The sequence below is a fragment of the Carlito syrichta genome, unplaced genomic scaffold (assembly GCF_000164805.1).
Source record: "Carlito syrichta isolate Samal-C Ts95f unplaced genomic scaffold, Tarsius_syrichta-2.0.1 Scaffold103335, whole genome shotgun sequence".
In the NCBI taxonomy this organism is placed as follows: domain Eukaryota; kingdom Metazoa; phylum Chordata; class Mammalia; order Primates; family Tarsiidae; genus Carlito; species Carlito syrichta.
Window position 1 is genome coordinate 120,160 of NW_007047431.1, and position 20,146 is coordinate 140,305.

General features: G+C 33.4%; 1 protein-coding gene across 2 annotated transcripts in view; it reads right to left on the reverse strand.

Moving 5' to 3' along the window:
• DNAJC1 (DnaJ heat shock protein family (Hsp40) member C1) overlaps positions 1-20,146 on the reverse strand; it is a 212,078-nt gene that overhangs the window by 118,586 nt on the left and 73,346 nt on the right. For both annotated transcript variants that reach the window (XM_021715926.1, XM_008065292.2), the window contains exons 2-6: positions 18,844-18,945; positions 18,328-18,374; positions 10,925-11,090; positions 9,950-10,047; positions 8,911-9,004 (exon numbers count right to left, since the gene is read on the reverse strand). In XM_021715926.1, coding sequence (XP_021571601.1) covers positions 8,911-9,004; positions 9,950-10,047; positions 10,925-11,090; positions 18,328-18,374; positions 18,844-18,945 — 507 coding nt within the window. The remainder of the gene's footprint in view (positions 1-8,910; positions 9,005-9,949; positions 10,048-10,924; positions 11,091-18,327; positions 18,375-18,843; positions 18,946-20,146) is intronic.

Here is a 20,146-nt window from a genome sequence, read left to right on the forward strand (position 1 = left end):
GGCATAAGCTAGAAAACAATTTTAAGCTACTGGAATTTCAGGATGATCTATGCCTTACCATAGTCTATCAGTCTATTGTGATTAATACAAATAGTAACTGCTACAAAGTTAGTATAGAGAACATATTATGGAAATTTTTCAGTTGGCTTGAAGAAGAAAGACCTCATAGTGATGATGACAATTTAGCTAAGCCTTGAAGATGTAATATTTCCAAGGTTAGTGAGCTGTGAGATGGAGAATATCCATACATAAATATTTCTTTTAACATTCTTGATATAGTTCATTTAAATGAAAAAATAACATACTGAGCAGGCACCATTTGCCATATTTTGGTTTACTTTTACTTCTCCATATAAATTTTAAAATATTAAGCAATCCAAGGAAAGCTTAGGAAAAAAGGGGGTTGGATGGTTTGAGCAGGGAATTACTGCCTATTCTAGTGAGACTAAGGAACGGGAAAGAGTTCTGGGGAGAGACAGCTGGAAAAAAGATGGAGAATACTCCATTTATTTTTTATTATTTGACATGAAAAATATTCTCTTTTATCTGAAGAGTAAAATAACCTTCAACATAGGAAAATACTGTAAGTATGTTTCTGAAAATCTGTCCAAAAAGTCAAATGCTCTATATTGCATTTTGTTCTCCCATTGACTCATACTCTAGTTTCAGAATTAGATATAATATGTAATAAAATTACAATAAAAATATAGAAAAACTTTAAAATTGCATACTTTGAACAAGAGTAAAAACTGCTGTACAGAACTATAAGACTGAATTCACAAGTGATAATAAAACAGAAAATCAGAAACTTTGCTTTCATCTACCTGAGACAGTAGTATTGAAGGAAATGCAAAGCCTAAAACCCACTTTATCCATTTGGCCTAAGAAGAGACTGTAGAAGCCATCTATTCTGCCCTAATTTGATATAAGAATTCTTCTATGACTTTTATAACACAGACATCCCTGACTTATAATGGTTTGTCTTAATGATCTTTCAACTTTACAATGGAACAAGTGATATGCATTCAGTAGAAACTGTACTTAAAGCAAGCACCCATACAACCATTCTGTTTTTTACTTCCAGTGCAATATTCAATAACTTAAGTGAGATACTTAGCACTATATTATAAAATAGGCTTTGTATTAGATAATTTGTCCAAGCTTAGGCTAAGTGTTGTGGGCACATTTAAACTAGGATAGGCTAAGCTATGATGTTCAGGAGGTTAGGTGTATTTAATGCATTTTCCACTTAAGATATTTTCAACTTCTGATGGGTACAACAGGATTTAACCCCATTATAAACTGAGAAAAATCTGTAATTACAACTAGTTTGAATATTCTGATAGGGAGTTTAAGATCAGACAGTTTATTACACTCACTATAAAGCTCTAGTAATCTAGCTGTTGAGAAATTTTATTCTTTTTTAGTTTTTATATATTTCTTACATATTTTATCTTACATTTTAATATCTATTTTCATCTGCTTTAGGTTTCATTTCTACCATCAACTAGTTGTGTTACTTTCAGAAAACCACCAATCTGAGCCTTAAGTGTTAAATATTTTTCATCTATAAAATATGGAATTAATGAAACTATCCTATCTAACATTTTGTGGGTTTTTAATCTTTCTTACATCTAGCAGTAACCTATAAAATGCTACACTCTTGTCTTTGTATATCTGAGTATTTGCATCAAGTACTTTCAGAGGGCAAATGTAAGGAATTTGTCTTATGTTGTGAGGTCTTTCCGGTTTTTCTGTACCCCTTTGTCCTTCTGCAGCAATAGTTTTAGCTTTATAAAAATTCAGATGCACTTCTTAACCCCTTTTCATTTATTTATGTATTCCCTATGTAAATTTTGTTTGTCTGAAAAGTTTTTAAAGAAGTTTTTAGAGTATGAAAAAGAAAGCTGCCTCATCCTTGGAAAATCCGTTTAACTCTTAGAAAGGCAGGCTACTCAGTTTGCCACAAATGCCTTCTAGCCTTTTAGAAGCTTTTTTCCTGCTAATTAGCTGTGAATGTTTTGTTGGTTGGTTTCTGACAGAGTCCCAGCAAGCAGAAGCAAAGGGGCTAGAAAGGAAGGCCACTGATTGTAAGGGAGGGTGACCTCCATGCTAATCTACAGTTGCAGTCTCCATGGAAGAAGAAGCTTCTTGGTAGGGAGGATGTTTCCATTTACAGACAGTTCTATAAAGTATAGTAATTCCTCTACTCTTTGAAAGCTTTTTTTTTTTTAAGGTAAAAGTTAGAGAAGAATTCCTGTATTTTCTCAGTTACTGCTTCTAGGCAACTATAAATCCTGATGAGGGTAAGAACATCCTGGGAACTACAATAATTTGTATTTTAACTGTGTTCTTGTTAGATCAGCTTGGTCATGGGAAAAGATGGGAATAGAACCTAATGTGAAAAATGTACAACTTTAGGTAAAGCATAAATGAGTTTCATATTTTACAAATTATGTTATTGAGAAATGCAACATGTCAGGCAGAGAGAAATTTGAATGGTGAATTCCTAGAAAATTAAACAAATTATCATGCAAATTAAATTCTGGCTACTTAACATCTTTTTGATATCAGAAAATACAGAGAACTACGACTATGATTTAGATTGGCCATCACTTGGGATATAGGGCACTTCCTGATTTTATATGAGAAATTGATGGTCTTAACAATCTAAATTATCATGGACCCAAATTTATGAGGTTCTAACACAGACTAACAAAAATAAGGCTTATACCTGTAATCCCAGCACTTTGGGAGGCCAAGGCAGGAGGTCTGCTTGAGCCCAGAAGCTTGATACCAGACTGGGCAACTTCATAAGACCCCGTCTCTACTTCAAAACATTTTTTTAACTTGAAAAATAATTAAATTGAATAATTAAATTAAATGCACATAGCACTGATAATATTTCATCAACTGCTTGTTATGTTCAAAGCTATAAAACATATGAGCAATAAAAAGATATCCAAGAAGGTGGAAACCAGTTTGTTTGACGGTTTCTGACCTCACAAATAGTAAGATGACAGCAACAGCCTTAGCTGGGGTTTCATACCAAGCCAGGTCAGTTGCCTTACTCAGGTGGAGGTGAGAATTGGAAATTCAGACACTCCTGTGAGAGCCTGCGCAGGCCTAGGTGAGGGACTGGGGAAACTTGAGGTGAAGGACAAAGGAACAGAGGCTGCTATACACATACCAGGCCACAGAATGAAGATAAGACACTCTCAGTCTGAGCAGAGAGGGAACAGAGAAGGAGTAGAAAGAAATATCAGATGCCAAATCAGTCTTGTTTACCACCAATGCCCAAGGCTGCCTTGGTGGCCAAGAAAAACAAACCCCTAAAGCTCACTTCTCAATATCTGCCTCAGACCCCAGCCCTGCAAACTGTAATGAGAGTACAGTGGAAAGACAATCAGGTGTATCCAAAATCAAGGCTGACAGATTTAGGCCCAAAGAGGAGACTCATGTTAACAACTGCTAATGATCCTGCTTTTCCTTCTTGAATTTTTTTCCTACACATTTCCCCTTGGTATTTCTACTCTAGCTACTTCCCTTATGCAATGTATGGAAGTTCTTATATTTAGAAATTACCACCAATCACAAACTTTGTAAAACATTTAAAATAAAAGATATGGTCACCCCCCCTCAGGTCCCCTCCAACTCTGGGAGCTTTTCTGTCCTCTCAATAAATCCTGCTTTCTCAACTAAAAAATAAAATAAAATAAAAGGTATATATGCTATGTGATACCCATTCCCAAATAAAAACATGAATTTGGTGGGTTCTTCACTTTTTTTTTTTTTTTTTTGAGTTGGAGTCTCACTCTGTCGCCCAGACTGGAGTGCAGTGCCTGCTCCTGGCCACCGCAGCCTCGGCCTGCCGAGCTCCGGCGATCCTTCCGCCTCAGCCTTCCGAGTAGCCAGAATTACAGGCACGCGCTACCACGCCCGGCTGATTTTTTGATTTATTGTAGAGATGAGGTCTCTCTGCCCAGGCGGGTCTCAAACCCGCGGAGGGCTCAGGCAATCCACTCACCTCAGCCTCCCAAAGCCGCGGGATTACAGGCTGAGCCACCGAGCCCGGCCGGGTTCTTCACTTTTAAGCATCTGTTCATCTTTCAAAACTCAGTTCAAGTGTCTCCTCTTTTTAGTTTTCCTTGGTCATCCTAAATAGAGATGTTACTTATCTAAACATCTGCAGAAATCACTGTTTATACTAGAAATGTGAAGCTTATAAACCATATTGTATAATGGCTATTTAAATTCATCTGTTAAAACTACTACCTGCCTATAAGGTTCTAAAAGACATATTAATCTGTATGGTCCTAATAGTGCCTTGTTCTGATATGGGTTTAATACATTTTAATTGAACTGGTTGAACTGTTCTTCTAAACATATGACCAAAAAACATCAAATATGAATGTAATTATTCACATTTACAATATTTTGGGGGGGAGGAGAAAATAATTTAAGTAAAGTAAGCAGGCAATAATAGTTTTCTACGAGATCTTAGAAGTAGTAAAAACGAACTTGGGAGCATAATCTGAGCCAGAGCTGTCACTTTTCCCAGTCCTACAGGATAACCTTACATATATGTGAAGTGTAGTAAAGGAGTTAGTATTTAGGAAGATGAATGGGAAGGAAAGAAGTTAGAATTTAGTAAAGAACTGCTGCTATAACAAGATTTGGGTACAGATTCTGCCAGTGTGAAGGTCACTTGATGGAAGCTTCGGAATAGAGATTCTCACTTTTAGCTTGGTCCCTACTTCTTATCCAATAGCTATATACCTACACAGAATACCTGCAGCTCAGTTTTAATTAACTTCTCATGAAATTCAAGGGATTCACAACAAAAGTAAAACCCTCTTAAACTAATATGAGCACTAATTTACTGTATGCTGGTAGTGTTAACTCTTTTTTTTTTTTTTGAGTTGGAGTCTCACTCTGTCACCAGACTGGAGTGCAGTGGCCGCTCCCAGCCACCGCAGCCTCAACCTGCTGGACTCCGGTGATCTTTCCGCCTCAGCCTTCCAAGTAGCTGAAACTACAGGCATGTGTTACCACACCTGGCTAGTTTTTTTATTTATTGTAGAGATGAGGTCTCACCAAGTTGCCCAGGCGGGTCTCGAACCTGCGGGCTCAGGCAATCCATTCACCTCAGCCTCCCAAGGCATGGGATTACAGGCTGAGCCATGGAGCCCGACTTGTGTTAACTCTTAAACCTGCTTGATATACTTGCTATTCTAATTACATGAGTAAATTAAATATATCTAAAAACAGTGAGATGTGAGTAGGAAATGAGAATTGTTTCTATGAAAACTAAGTTGCGTGCTTTGTAAAGCGCAATATAAGAGTTGCTTAAGGTAGGGTGCGGTGGCTCAAACCTATATTACCAGCACTTTGGGAGGTCGAAGCAAGAGGATTGCCTGAGCCCATGGATTCGAGACCAGCCTGAGCAACATGGTGAGACCTCGTCTCTACAACAGATCAAAGAATTAGCTGGGTGTGGTAGCATGCATCTGTAGTTATGGCTATTTGAAAGGCCGAGGCAGAAGGACTGCCTGAGCCCAGCAGGCCAAGGCTGCAGTGGCCGTGAGTGTGCCACTACACTCCAGCCTGGGCGACAGAGTGAGACTCCAAATAAAAAACAACAACAACAACGAGTTGCTTAAAATGCTGCCTAACATGTCTCAACTGGGGTACCAAAAAAACCCAAAAAACGCCTGGCACAGTGTAGTCCCAGCTACTTGGGAGGCTGAAGCAGGAGACTCGCTTGATCCCAGAAGTTTGAGGCCATCCTGGGCAACAAAGTGAGACCCTCATCTCTAAAAAATAAAATAAAAATACTGTTAATAATCCTAGATGTGAGAAAGTCGGTTATGAAAGACTAGGATGAAATTATAAAAATCTACAAAGATTATACCATTACACTGCTTCATAAGAGTTTGGTTTGTCTTTTAAATAAATCAAGACTGGAAAACTGTCTTTAAAGAAATTAAGATTATAGGTATGGCTTATGCAAGAAAGAGGACAAGAAACTTCAATTGGTGGACTCTTATTTAAAAATAAAACAATGGCCCTATATCACAAGAGTGGTGAATAAATATAAAGTATACATTTTAAAAGTTGAAGGTTGACTGGGTGTGGTGGCTCAAGCGTATGATCCCAGCACTTTGGAAGGCCGAGGAGAGGACTGCCTGAGTCCAGGGGTTTGAGACCAGCCTGGGTAACTTGTTGAGACCTTGTCTTTACAATTAAAAAAAAAAATTTACTGGGCATGGTGACGCATGCCTATAGTTCTAGCTACTTGGAAGGCTGAGGCGGAAGGATTGTCTGAGCCTAGCAGGTCACGGCTGTGGTGGCCTTGTGTGTGCCACTGCAGTGCAGCCTGGGCAACAGAGTGAGACTCTGACTCAAAAAAAAAAAAAAAAAAGTTTAGGGTTGTATGTATCATTTAAATGAAAACTGCTTTAACAGTACTCTTTTTCAACCACTATACCAACTACCAATCCAGATTGCTTCAGGTTAAAAAGACTTGTTCTAAATTTCATAAATATCTAAGAAGATCTCAATACAAAGGTTACAACAGACTACTATAAAACAAAAAGCAGACAAATATCTAATTCTAACAGCCACTATTCAATATCGTTTTGCTGCTGTCTTTTGTAAGCAGTGTGGTTATCAACCTAAAATATTTTCACTATTATAATGTGTGCCAAAACAAGTCTACTACTTTACATTATTTTGTTAGTGACCATCAGAAAAACGAATCTTGCGTTCCCAAAGCAGAATCAAAATATCAAATATGTGCTTGAAAATATAAAAATTATTTTATTTTTCTTCTTGAAATGCTACTATATTAGAAAAACATAATTAGAACAAAATTTAAAAATTAGATTTAAAAGATTTTAAAAGCCTAATGCGAAACATCTCAAAACTGAAAGGTAATAGGTATCATCAAGGAAGGAAAAACTTTAAAATTCAGACTGATCAAACAGTTTGAGGAAGTAGAGTTTTTAAACAACAAAAGCTTTTGTAAAATTTCTTACTTTGTAAATTTTCTACAAATTTAAGATTAGGCAAAACAATCACTCAATCTGTTGGGTCTAGATACCACAGGCTGATGCAATCATAATATATTGGTTCTAGTTTGGTAAATTATTGTTCATGCTAGCCAAGAAATATGTTACTTTTACCATATAAACATTATTTAAATTACTTAGATTAAATTACAAAGAAGTGTTTAAAATTGACATTTTATGGAACATTCTATTTATACTACTTCATGACTACACTTTTAAACTCATCTATACTCTGGTTTGCCTACTGTACAGATTCTAAAGTTAGCAAAATAGTCAGACTTAAAAAAAAAAAATAAGACCCCCAAAATTTTTCTCATAAACATACCAGTATGACAAATAGACTTTCCCTCTCTCATTAAGTCTCACAGACAATTCTACACAAGCATTGTGGAGGTTTTTCATATAAACAATATAACATGCTAAACAACTTAAAAGTATTTAAGTTACCAAAATGTTAATTTTTCTCTATTAACTATAAACAAAATATATGATTCTGTAAGCAATAACTATTAAGATGAACTAGTCTGATGGAAAAACTGGTAATTCCTCAAAGGATAGAAAGAAGCACATTAATAATTTTTATTGTTCATTTCCTCTTTAAATATAAGACTAAGAAAAAAAGGAGGCCAGGCTTGGTGGCTCAGCCTATAATCCCAGCACTTTGGGAGGCCGAGAAAAGTGGTTTGCCTGAGCCCATGGGTTTGAGACCAGCCCGGGCAACTTAGCGAGACCTCATCTCTACAATAAATAAAAAATTAGCCAGGCATGGTAGCGCACGCCTGTAGTTCCGGCTACTTGGAAGGCTGAGGCGGAAGGATAACCAGAGCCCAGTAGGTTGATGCTGGGGTGGCCATGAAAGTGCCACTGCACTCTACCCTGGGTGACAGTGAGACTGCAATTCAAAAAAAAAGGAAAATAAAATGCTGAAGTTGGAGCCATTATCTTCCTTAAGCAATCAGGAAAAACAGCTCTAATATATGATTATAAAGTAGGTGGAACTGGGTAGAAATTATCTGATCCTCTATCCTAAAAACACTTATTTTCTAAAATAAGACATTTCTCTTCCAAAATTGGAATCTCAAAAAACATCAAAATTTATAAACCAAAGTATTATAGAACTTTCAAATACTTATGTGTTGAAAATTTTCTATCTAGATGCAATAATCAAAGCAAAATTTTTCTAAAATATGCTTTGGTATGCTAAATGTAAAAAAGTTAAAAAAAGAGAAACTGCCAAATAAATATGACATGTATCCAAATTTTGTTATTTAATCACGACTAAGTGGAATCAGAAACTCTGATGACCAATATAAGACAAAATGTTCTCACTCCTCTTAAGGTTGCAAATAAAATGAAAAGTAATATATATTTCTGCATAATTATACAGATGTCCATGAAAAGGATTTTTTTTTACAGTATGTATTTAAATGCTATTAAAATAATGAGTGACAAGCTACTTGAGTCCTGTTCCTTTCTACGGGTTATGCATTTAATCATAATAGCAGAATAAATTTTTATTGCTTTTATGCCTGTCCTAAAGATACTATTTTTAATTTTCCTTTTTCTAGTGTCTTGTAATGCTAAGATGATCTAAAAGCAATATAAGAGACAATTATTGAAATAATTCAAATATTCTAAATAATCTTTGAAATTACCTAAATAAGTATTGAAATTGCCTAAATAATCTTAGAACTATTCTAAATTAGGTTTAGCTTAATAATACTACTCAATGCAGTCAAAATTATGAAGCATTCAGATAGCAGACATGGGCATAAAGTATTTCATGAATAATTAAAAACAAAAGCATCTAATATTATATAAAAGAGGAACATTTTACCTGGATTAGATGAGGCAATGCTTTTAGTGTAAGACAAAACCAAATTCCCAGTTTGCATGGAAGCAAATCATGCCATTGTGGTTTCATCAGCAATCTAAAAGGAAAGGGAAAAAACTCCAAACAACAAATGAACAAAATATAGAGAAAGTTAGGAGATAAAACATTTTTTGTATGGTTGTTTCATCAAAAAAATTAAGAAAGTGTTCACTGAAATATTTACAACAGTTATCACAATCTGACTTACTTTATCATGAAATATAGTAGTTACAACAAATGCAATATATATAGCAAGTAAGTATATCTAGGGTAACATTTTGAGGAAGGAGGCTCCTAATCAAATTATAAAGATAAGGAAATAACAGCCCTCTTTCCAACCTGGGCTTTTCATCACTTTTGCAAAATGAGTTCTTCAACTTTATGATTACTTCAGCTAATAAAAAACTAACCATCGTTAGAATATTCTCAAGTGCTGACAGCCAGATATGAAGACTGTAGCATAAACAAACCAATACATAAAAATTAATGTCATTTGTAGTTCACTGAAGCATTACTCACTGATGTCATCAGAATAGAAGACAGGCAGAATAGTGTCTGATCTCTATCCCACATTGATCCCAGTTCATGCCCTGCTGTGTGAACTATTTAAACCCTTTATTCCTTTCTATGAATCAATAGACAAAATGGTGGTATCTTTTTGAGTGTACGGCGTATCACTGCCTCTCTACATACTGCCACTCCTGAGCTAAGTGATAGATTCTTCCAGGAATATTTTGTTTCTAAAGTTCAGCATAAAAATTTCAAACTATAAGAATCTGAAGGGCCATAAAATTTAAATATATATTAACAGTTTATAAGGAGAACCTGTAGAAATTTTGCTGTAAGATTAGAATTTGTCTCATAAACTATGGCACATTATTAGTCCTTTATAAACTGAATATGGGAGTAAATAGCATATCTAAATGGATATACATATAAAGTTGAATCACATTAAAGACATTTTAAAAGTTTCAAGTTTTAAAGTATTTTTATACTCTCCTACCTTTCATTTTTTTCTGAAGTACCAAGTTTTGATACATCCATACTCTTGCTGCCAGTCTTTTTTTTCTTTTCTCTCTTTTTTCTACTAAGCAGTTCATCCTTAATGTAGAAAGAATTATGGTTATAGGTTATCATTAACATGTACTCTTCAAATGTTATCAAGACTCTTCTGTGAAGGGTAAACATTATAGAGGAACATTTATGCAAATGCATGAAACGTCCAACATGATTAAGTAAAATCATCTATCTTTCACAATAACTGTTGCCATGGTATCCAGGCCTTAAACACACATGAAGTTCAGCACTGTCAGTCATGTGCATCTCCATAGCAATCAAAGTTTTCTAAGAAGAGAAAGCATTCAGCTCACTTTTTCTCATTCATCCAACTTTAATAATGTCACTTCAAAAGGAATGAGTAAACAGATGCTAATTCATGAATACTGATAAATATGTTTGACAATCTTTAATATATAAATAAAAATCCACAGCAGAAAAAACTATAGTAAGCATATTAGATCAAGAAAAGTATAATAATTTTTAGCCAATTGATCTCTAAAGTTATAGAATTATATTCATTTCAAACCTTATTTGTTCATTTCAAATCTTAGTTAAAATATTTTTAAAGTACATAGACATTCATTAAATGAGAGCCTATGATACAAAAAAGTTCTAAAGTTAGTCTTACATTAAAAAAAAGTTCTGTTTGGAAGTTGGTGATTCTAATTTTTAGTTCAATATTTTGGCTTTCACAAAGTTTTATAACAAACTCAAGTGCTACATTTTTAAAAAGAAGATTTTCTCATTTCATAGGTTCTTTTTCACTTAGAAATGTCAAACACTAAATATTGAGTACAAAACTATTAGAATAAGGAATATGTATAGAAAAAGTGAAAGTTTCATCAGTTGAAAAAGAAAAGCCTGAAATTCCATATAAAATTAAAGAGGCTAGTTAACTTGATTTATTACTAATACTTACCAGTTGTTTTTCCAGGTAGATTGACCAAACCACAGCATAATGACCCACTGTGAGAATAATGAACAAGAGCAATGCCAGCTCAGCATTGCTCATTTTTCTCACCCGCCTGTAGTAGAATACAGGCTGTCGCCAGTCGGGAAGTCCATTGATCAGAATATCATCATACCTACAGTAGCAAATATAACAATTTTTCATGAAGAATTTAAAATAAAAACAAAAAAAACTTCATTTGTATTTATATTTACAAAGAGGAAAAAGAAAATAATTTATCCAAGTTAGATAACATTTATGTGGATTACCAGCATTCCAATATCTAGTAAATTCAAAGCACTATAGATAGCTCTAGTCACTGTAACCTTCAAAAAGGTGCACAGTAATATACTATGTATTCCAGATCTCTCTTGTTTTTACAGCATCCAGATGTGACCTCTTGAATGACATCTACAATAAAGGAGCTACATATAATCTACCTGTCTACTACAGTCTACAGCAAAGACCCCACCACTGAAGTCAGCAACAAAAGGAAGGATCTCAATAGAAGAAAAATCAAGATAAGAGCTATTTGTTCCCATAAATTACATATTAATTGAATCAAACTTCTAGTCAGTGCTTTTATTTCTACCCCTATACCACAGTGGTTCAAGGTTGAAACATTTATACACATTATTTTATCAAAGCTTTTTAATGAGGTAAAAGCCTACAAAAAATGAGCACCTTTTAATTTGTATTGCCACATTCCTTTAGAAAATAAAAAACTCTCAGATTAAAAAGCAATGTGGAAACAATCACTGTTTATGTCGGATTTCTCAATAAAACTGTTTATTTGTAAACATTTAAGAGACAATTTCCTCATTTTTGGCTTTTGATGAAGTGAAAAGAAGAACATTAACAAGTAAAAGCTTTCCTAGTCATGCATTTTAAATCAGCCTTCTGGTACTATCAGGCTAAAAAAGATACTTTAAAACAAAATTTCAACTGAATTTAAATTTACTTGTCTGACAATTATTGAACAAATATTTTTAAGGTTAAAAATAAGGAGTTACATTTATGATTGTAAAACTCAAAATGGTCACACACAAACACTGTATGCTCAACACACACAACTTGTTAATCTTAATTGAACACAACTCATTAAATATTCTAATCACACTATTTCCAGAATTAAATCTTTACTGAAAGGCCTAATTTGGTGCAACACATTGACCAAAATATTTTAATTAAAAATATTCTGAGTTAGTCGCAGGCCTAATTACAGGAATAGAAATAAGGCCTATATTGTCAGGCAGGTCAGTAGAACTCAGTAGTAGGTTTTTCTCAAGTAAATTGACCGATCTAGGAATAATAGCGCAGCTGCTAAACTGCCAGTCTTGACATGTAAATCAATTTAAATGCAACAACTGCAGTAGCTACTTTGATAGTTATTAAATTGATACCTTGGAGATATGCTAAAAAAATAAAGTGGAGGATTTATTACAGGCAACTTCTTTTTTCAGTAGAAAAACATTAGATGTAAATGCAAAATGTATTTTTTTAACAAATCTAGAAAACCTGACTTTTAGATCAACTTAGGTTACTAATAATACTATTAGATCGGAACAATCAATGTTGAAAGCAAAGCATATTAGTTAGCACTAAACTCTTAAAAACCAAATTGTGCAAGATAAAAGTCTACAAATTAAAATATGGTTGTACAATAGCTGGACCAGAAAAAATTTGGTGTTAAATATTCTTCTTCAATATTTATAGTAATTCTTGAATATTAACATCAAGATATAATAATATGAATTCACAAAAAACTATCACTCTTGTTATCAAAAATTTATATTTAAATTGATTTTTATAAAACTAACTCATTTTAAATTGTAGATGGATAAGTTAAAAGGTTTCAAGTGGCATAACACAAGATTATAACATTCAATGAAGTCCAATGAATGTTAAGTTCTGAATTTATTCTAAATCCATATTCTACTTCAGATTTGTTGAAAGAAAAAAAGGGTGAATATAAAAATCATTATTTTCAGCAAATCTCTTCCATGAAATAACCTCATGTAAAAAGTATAGTTATTAATAAAGAACATCTAAGAAAATGAAGACAATTCCTTAATAGCACTCATAAGTATTACATTTGCTTTAGATTTAACAAACTGTATCAGAAGAAAACACAATTGAACTCATAGGTAAGAATCTGGTATTAAATATTTTATCACCATCATATTGAAAACGCTATGTGTCTGCCAATAGCTACTTTTTCTAACCCACATATAAACTGTATTTAGTGCATAACCAAATTTAAGATAGCAAAACCTCCTGCACTGAACACATTAAACAGAACTAGATATTTACTAAGATATTCCTGCAACTCTAAACAACAGTCTCTAAGGATTAAATTTAGAATCAATGCTCTATTGGTTTTCCTATCAATGAACATTATGGCTCACACAACTGGCCATTCTAAGGAAAGACAGCATCTATTATAGTTCACTTTTTAGAATATATCCTGTTAAAAGATAAATTATTGCTTTACTGATGAAACACTGAAAAAACAAATGCATTTCTTAAAGTACACACAGATGTTATCTGCAGAAGTTATTTAAGAAAAAAACACTGTTGATATCACATAAAATTTTAAATGTCACTTTATTATGCTTTTTTCTGTATTTAAATATATAACACATTAAAATGTTCTATAATTGAGACTCATACAAACTGTTCTCAACAATTTGTTAAAATCAGATTAAGAATGTACAAATATATCAATGTGTTATAAGTTATACAGAAATAGATCTCTATGATTAAAATATCACTAATGGTAAAAATCCTTTGGAACCGTAAAGGCATTTATTTGGGAAAGCAAAACACTAATTGATCAGTTCCACACATCCAACATATGGCCTAATGTGTTTACTTCTTTTGATTTTCTTAAAATAGGTGATACATGATAAAAATAAAATAATGGTCACATAATCATTAGTGAGTTCCATACTACAATCTTCAATTCATCAAACATATTTAGCCTAATATAAATACCGGAAAATAAGTAGATTTTAAAATGTTTTTAACTGCCAGCAGAAAAAAATTCATGGAAATTTAAGATACAAGCATATCTTAAATATAAAATAGTAAGTATGCAACTAAAACTAAAAATTTGTATATTAAGAAAATGAGTATTTAAATAATTCTGGCATTTGCCCAAATTATACATTTTTCATAATACAAGAGCTTGAATTTTTAGCTTAAAACAGTATAATTTCCACTTAGGTCATATTTTGAAACTTTCAATAAAAATTAATTTTACAAAGATCATAAACAGAAAACAAGTCTAAATTGATTATTCTCGCTCTTCTTTAAAATAAAAATATATACATATAATACCAAAAATTGTATCACTCCTAGGCTACAAATTTATACAGCATATTACTGTACTCCGTATTTTACTTAGGGAAGGTACTAAAATAGATTTCTTATTCTCAGACTAATGTTTATCTTGATTTGAACACATTTGTAAACAAATTTATAATAACCAGGTAATGAATTTATAAGAGTTTAGCAGATTAAGGATGAAATAACTATACTTTTAACTACATCTATAAAAAAAATCATGATTTTACTTAGTAAACTAAAAAACATCAACTTTTTATAAATATAGTAACAAAACAGACAAAAAACTTTGAAGTTGCACAATTGGATTAGCAAAAGAAGACTGGTTAAAAATGTAAAACTAGATTTTAAACAAAAGTTAATGTTACTATTACTAAAGCACAATCTAGTGTATAAATGTAATGAGTGGTAGTCAGTACTTTAGTTCAGCTAATATTTAGAGTAGTGGTATAATAATTTGTTGGAGCACAGCTGGATTACTGTTTCCCAATGTAAGTTAGTTAAGGAGTTTAGAAAACCCTGCTATACTATACACTAACCAGAGAAACCTATTACAGTCATGCTTCACCTGACTACAGAAATACATTTTGAGAAATGCATCATTAAGTGAATCTGCTGTTTTGTGAACATCATAGAGTATACTTACACAAACCTAGTTGGTATAGCCTTCTATACACTTAGGCTAAATGGTATAGCCTATTACTCCTAGGTTACAAATTTATACAGTATGTTACTGTACTGAATACTGTAGGTAACTGTAACATAACTGTATAGTGTTTATAGATATTAACATAGAAAAAGTATAGTAATAATACAGTATTATAATCTTATAGGTCTAGCATTATATATGCAGTCCTTCATTGACTGAAATGTCATTATGCAGCACATGACTATTTTTATGCTATAGTTTATGTCTTTGGGAAGAAAAGGGCTTAAAAGTTTATTTACAATTACACTCCTAGGAATCTATATCAAAGAAATAAAAATATATGTCCACAAGAAGACTTCTATGTGAATATTTAGCACCATTACCCATCACAACCCCAAAGTGGAAACAACTGTCTATCAGCTGGTGAATGGATAAGCAGAAGTGGTATTTCTATACAATGGAATACTGCTCAGCAATAAAAAAGAATGAACTACTGGTATATGTTACAGTATGGTGAACCTCAGTTAATAGAAGCCAGATGTAAAAAACTACATATTACATGATTTCAATTATATAAAATGTCCAGAAAAACAAATGTATAGACACGTAAAGTAAGTCAGAGGTTGCCTGGGGCTGGGGATCAGAGTGGGAATCCCCTGCAAATGGGTTTAAGAGACTCTTTCAAAGTGATGTAAATGTTCTAAAACTACATTGTAATGATGGTTTGTACAGCTCTGTAAATTTACTAAAAAGTAGGTGACTTTTAGTATGTAAATTATACCTAAATAAGGCTGTTGAAAAAAATAAAACAAAACTTGTCTTTTCTGGCTGGGTGAACTGGCTCACACCTATAGGGGTGGGAGGATTCTTTGAGCCCAGAAGTTTGAGATTAGCCTGGACAACATAGCAAGAACTAGTCTCTACAAAAAAATTTAAAAATTCGCTGGGCATAGTAGCACACTCTTGTAGTCTAACCTACTCAGGAGGCTGAGGTGGAAGGATCGCTTGAGCCCAGGAGTTGGAGGCTGTGGTAAGCCACGATTGTGCCATTAGTAGTACTTCAGCCTGGGTAACAGAATGAGACCCTGACTAAAACAAACAAACAAAATCTTTTCTTTTCTTTCTTTCTTTCTTTTTTTTCTAAAGGTTATTCAAGTTGTTAATTGATCTATTTTATTGCCATTCTTTTTCCCACCAATATTTAAAGAATGCATCTGATTTCAGTAAAAACACAATTATGTGTAAGAAAAAGAAATAGGAAACATGTCTATGACAATTTTCTAAACTGCAAATTTCTGGAAGGTTACACATTTAAAAGGTTACACATTTAAAAATATTCAATGAACATTTATAATAAATACTTGTGATATCAAAAAGCATTTTTAATACCAATATGAGATTATCTTCTTTTAGAAGATAAAGCTGACTGTGCTTTCTTTTTTTTCCTAAAGGAATCATAAACATTAGGTAATTGTCTGCAGAGATGTCTTTCTCCTATATTTTTAAATACTCATAGGTCATCTGGCCTCAGGCACAAGCTTTAGAGGAGTGATTCTTAGCTTGATTAGTTAAGACTTTTGCCTCAAGGAAAACCAGGTACCAAAGAGTTACTTGTGCCTCAAGGGGTATAAATACTACAGCTGCTTGTGTAACTGTCAGATCCATTTTTTCTACCAATACAAAAATAAATGCAGAGGAAACGCATCCTAAAGAGATAATGTTGATGATTCTGTGTTAAATGAAGAAACAATTTATACGTAAGAAGTGATTTGTTTTGAAAAGAGAAAATTTTAGTAACTGAAAGAAATTATTAAACAGTTTACTGACTTAAGACAACAAACAAAAATATAAAATCTGAAGCCAGAGATGCTAGAAGACTAAATAAAGCTAACTTTGCAGATAATGCTTGATGTATGAAACAAAACTAGGGGTTTACTGAGAGAAACCAACTAGAAAATATGCACAGAAAGACCAACACTTCTTTCAACACACTTCTAGGACTCTTTCAACACTGTGGATTATCTCAAACCAGAGGAATGTCTGCTATGGTTTCTGGACCAATGCCAGCCCTTGTTATAAAGTAAAGAACAGTTTAAGAGAATATCTTGAATCCTTGCTCTGTAATCTGACAAATTGAGATACTCAAATTAAACAGTTAAGATGAAAATCAAGAGTAGTAGCTAACATTTGAGCATATAGAATAATTCTAGATAATAAATTTGAAGAAAGATTCAGAATGTCAAACAGCATAATTTTTGGAGTTGTCTTAAGATATGTTAGCCCCCATAGAGAGATATTTAGGCTGGTTTTAGCTTAAATCTCAAAAACCTAGCTTTGTTTTTGTTTTACCTTTTTTAAGGTATTCTTTTACTGTAGAGCAGTATTTTTCAATTTTGGAATGTGACCCACTTGAGTCTCATAAAATCAATTTAGTGGACCATACCAGCATTGTTAAAAAAAAAAAAAAAAAAAAAAGACTAGTCTAGACTAGCCTAGTGCAGAAAATAATCTGTTCTGCTTCACATGCAATAAGAAGTGTTTTATGAAACTTGTTTCAGTTATGCATGTATGTCCTGTGGCATAATGCAAAATGCAATTTCTTATTGTGGTCTGACTTAAAAAACTTGGAAGCCCACCACAATTCTATAGGGATAGAGGAAAGGGGCCTCTCTGTAATCTCCCCTTAAGCCCTGGCACTCTAAACCATTATATAAATATATTACCACTCTTCTCGAAGGGGCACAGAGAAGTAAGTCTTCGAGTGATGCATGCCCTCCACTCTGAAGTTTAACCCTAAATGTAGAATCACTGGAGCAGAGTCAGGGAAGGGAAGGAGGCAAGAGAAATAGTAGAAAGTGGCAAATATTTTTCTTCCATCCCAATCTTCTGCAGGCTTATACAAGTTCACATAATTGGGTTTGTCGGTGAGAAAATATCAAGAAAGGGTACTAACTTGACTATCACTAAGTCTGATCTCAAACATTTAAGGAATAGGGGAGAAAGACTACCAAGCACAGACAGAAGCTATTACTGATATACTGAAAACAATGGACAACTGTTTGAAGTCTAGTGGTATTTATATTTCCCAAGGCATAAACACCCACATTAAAAATATTACCTAATGAAGTCAGGACTTGCTAACATTATAACTCCTGATCCTGAAGCCTATAAGTATTGTATCAATCTTGTGAATATTTTCAATAGACATTAACTCTACTCTAAACACACATTTTTAAAACACCACATTTCTTGGAAGGAACAAAAATGAAATACTAACTTACAATACATAAAATGCTTAATGATACGTAGTTCTTTCCTTCATAAGCTATAGCATGAAACTATAACAGCTAATTCAAAAGCAGAATTGAGCACTCACCTCTGCCTTCGTTCATCATCCTTTAACACTTCATAAATGGCCACCAACTAAAATAGAAGCATTACTTTAAAATAAAAATACTCTCAACTACAAGAAATCATACAAGGGTAAAGGCACTATAACGCACACACAGAAAGCTCTATTGCCCATATATACAACAAACAGATAAAATCTCAACTATAAGTACCAGCTTTATGTTTTGGTAGCACCTTAGGTGGTTAAAAAATGCTTTATATAAATATAAGTAATAGCTATCTTAAAGTGTGCATTTTAAAAACAAAAGCTGTAACTTACACAAGAAAATTATGACAATTAAGACCCTCCAAGAATTTACGGATGCTAATAATATTAAATGGTAAAAACATATTTTGTAAAAAATTGAATAAAAATATATACATTGTATTTTTCAGTTATTACCTAATTTTCAAATGGAAATATTCTATATAACATATTTCTGCCACAAACATATTTTAATACATTTGCCACAAAATATATGTAATGGTGTATTTTACTTACTTGTCTAAACTGAGTTTCTGCATTTTCATCTTTATTCTTGTCTGGATGTAAAGTTAGTGAAAGCTTACGATATGCTTTTCTGATGTCTGCAGATGAGGCATCCTGGAGGTAGTAGGGGGAGGGGGAAAATACAAAGCAAACTTTGTCAGAAAAAGAAATTCCCAGAACCTTGTTAAGATCTGAGAAGACAGCCAACCAAGTGCAGGACCCCAGGCAATGTAATTTGAGCAATCAGTCTAACAACCAGGCTATGCAACTAGCCTGACCCACATGACTGAACAATTATTCAATCTAATTTGGCTCTCCTCTTAACTTTTCATTACCATACAGCATTTAAAGAAGACAGTATTGGGCAAAACTTTTCAAACACTTGCCTTCCTAAAATTAACCAATAAATCTTTTTCAGTAATTAAGAGATCAAAAGGAAACAAATTAAAAATTAATACATCTGTGTGCCTTCAAAGAAGATCTTTATTTATTTGAGAATCTTAAAGTCAATTTTTAAATCTCAGCTAACCATATGTGGTTTTATTATTTATACTGAATTTATCATGTAGCAACAACCTATGGAATCTCAATTTCACATTTCAAAAAGTGTGCCTACCTGAAGGCAGTTTAATTCATACTTATCTAAAATAATTATAATTAGAAATAGATTTGTGAGCCGGGTTCGGTGGCTCAGCCTGTAATCCCACGCCTTTGGGAGGCTGAGGTGAGTGGATTGCCCGAGCCCGAGGGTTCGAGACCCGCCTGGGCAGGTGTGACCTCATCTCTACAATACATCAAAAAATTAGCCGGGCGTGGTAGCCCGCGCCTGTAGTTCCAGCTATGTGGAAGGCTGAGGCGGAAGGATCGCCGGAGCCCAGCAGGTCGAGGCTGCGGTGGCCGGGAGCGGCCACTGCACTCCAGTCTGGGCGACAGAGTGAGACTCCAACTCAAAAAAAAAAAAAGAAATAGATTTGTGTATTGCACTTAATATTTACTTAGTTCTTTAAGGACTGTTTTCAATGTTGTCCAGTTTTCCCAGTCTGGTTTGTAGAAATAAATTTGCCCAATATTTATGTTAATAATATAGTTTAAATATATCTAAAAGGTCACTAACGTTTCTACTTCAGATTAAGTGAATGTTAAAATTATATTTTATAACCCTGTGTGCCACCCAGGCAAAATCAGAAAACATTATATGGCCAGTATAAAATGCATGACAATAACAAAGAACACACTGTCAAGTTGGGGGTTTAAAACTTTATCTCCATTAATTAATTAATTTTTTTTGAGTTGGAGTCTCACTCTGTCACCCAGA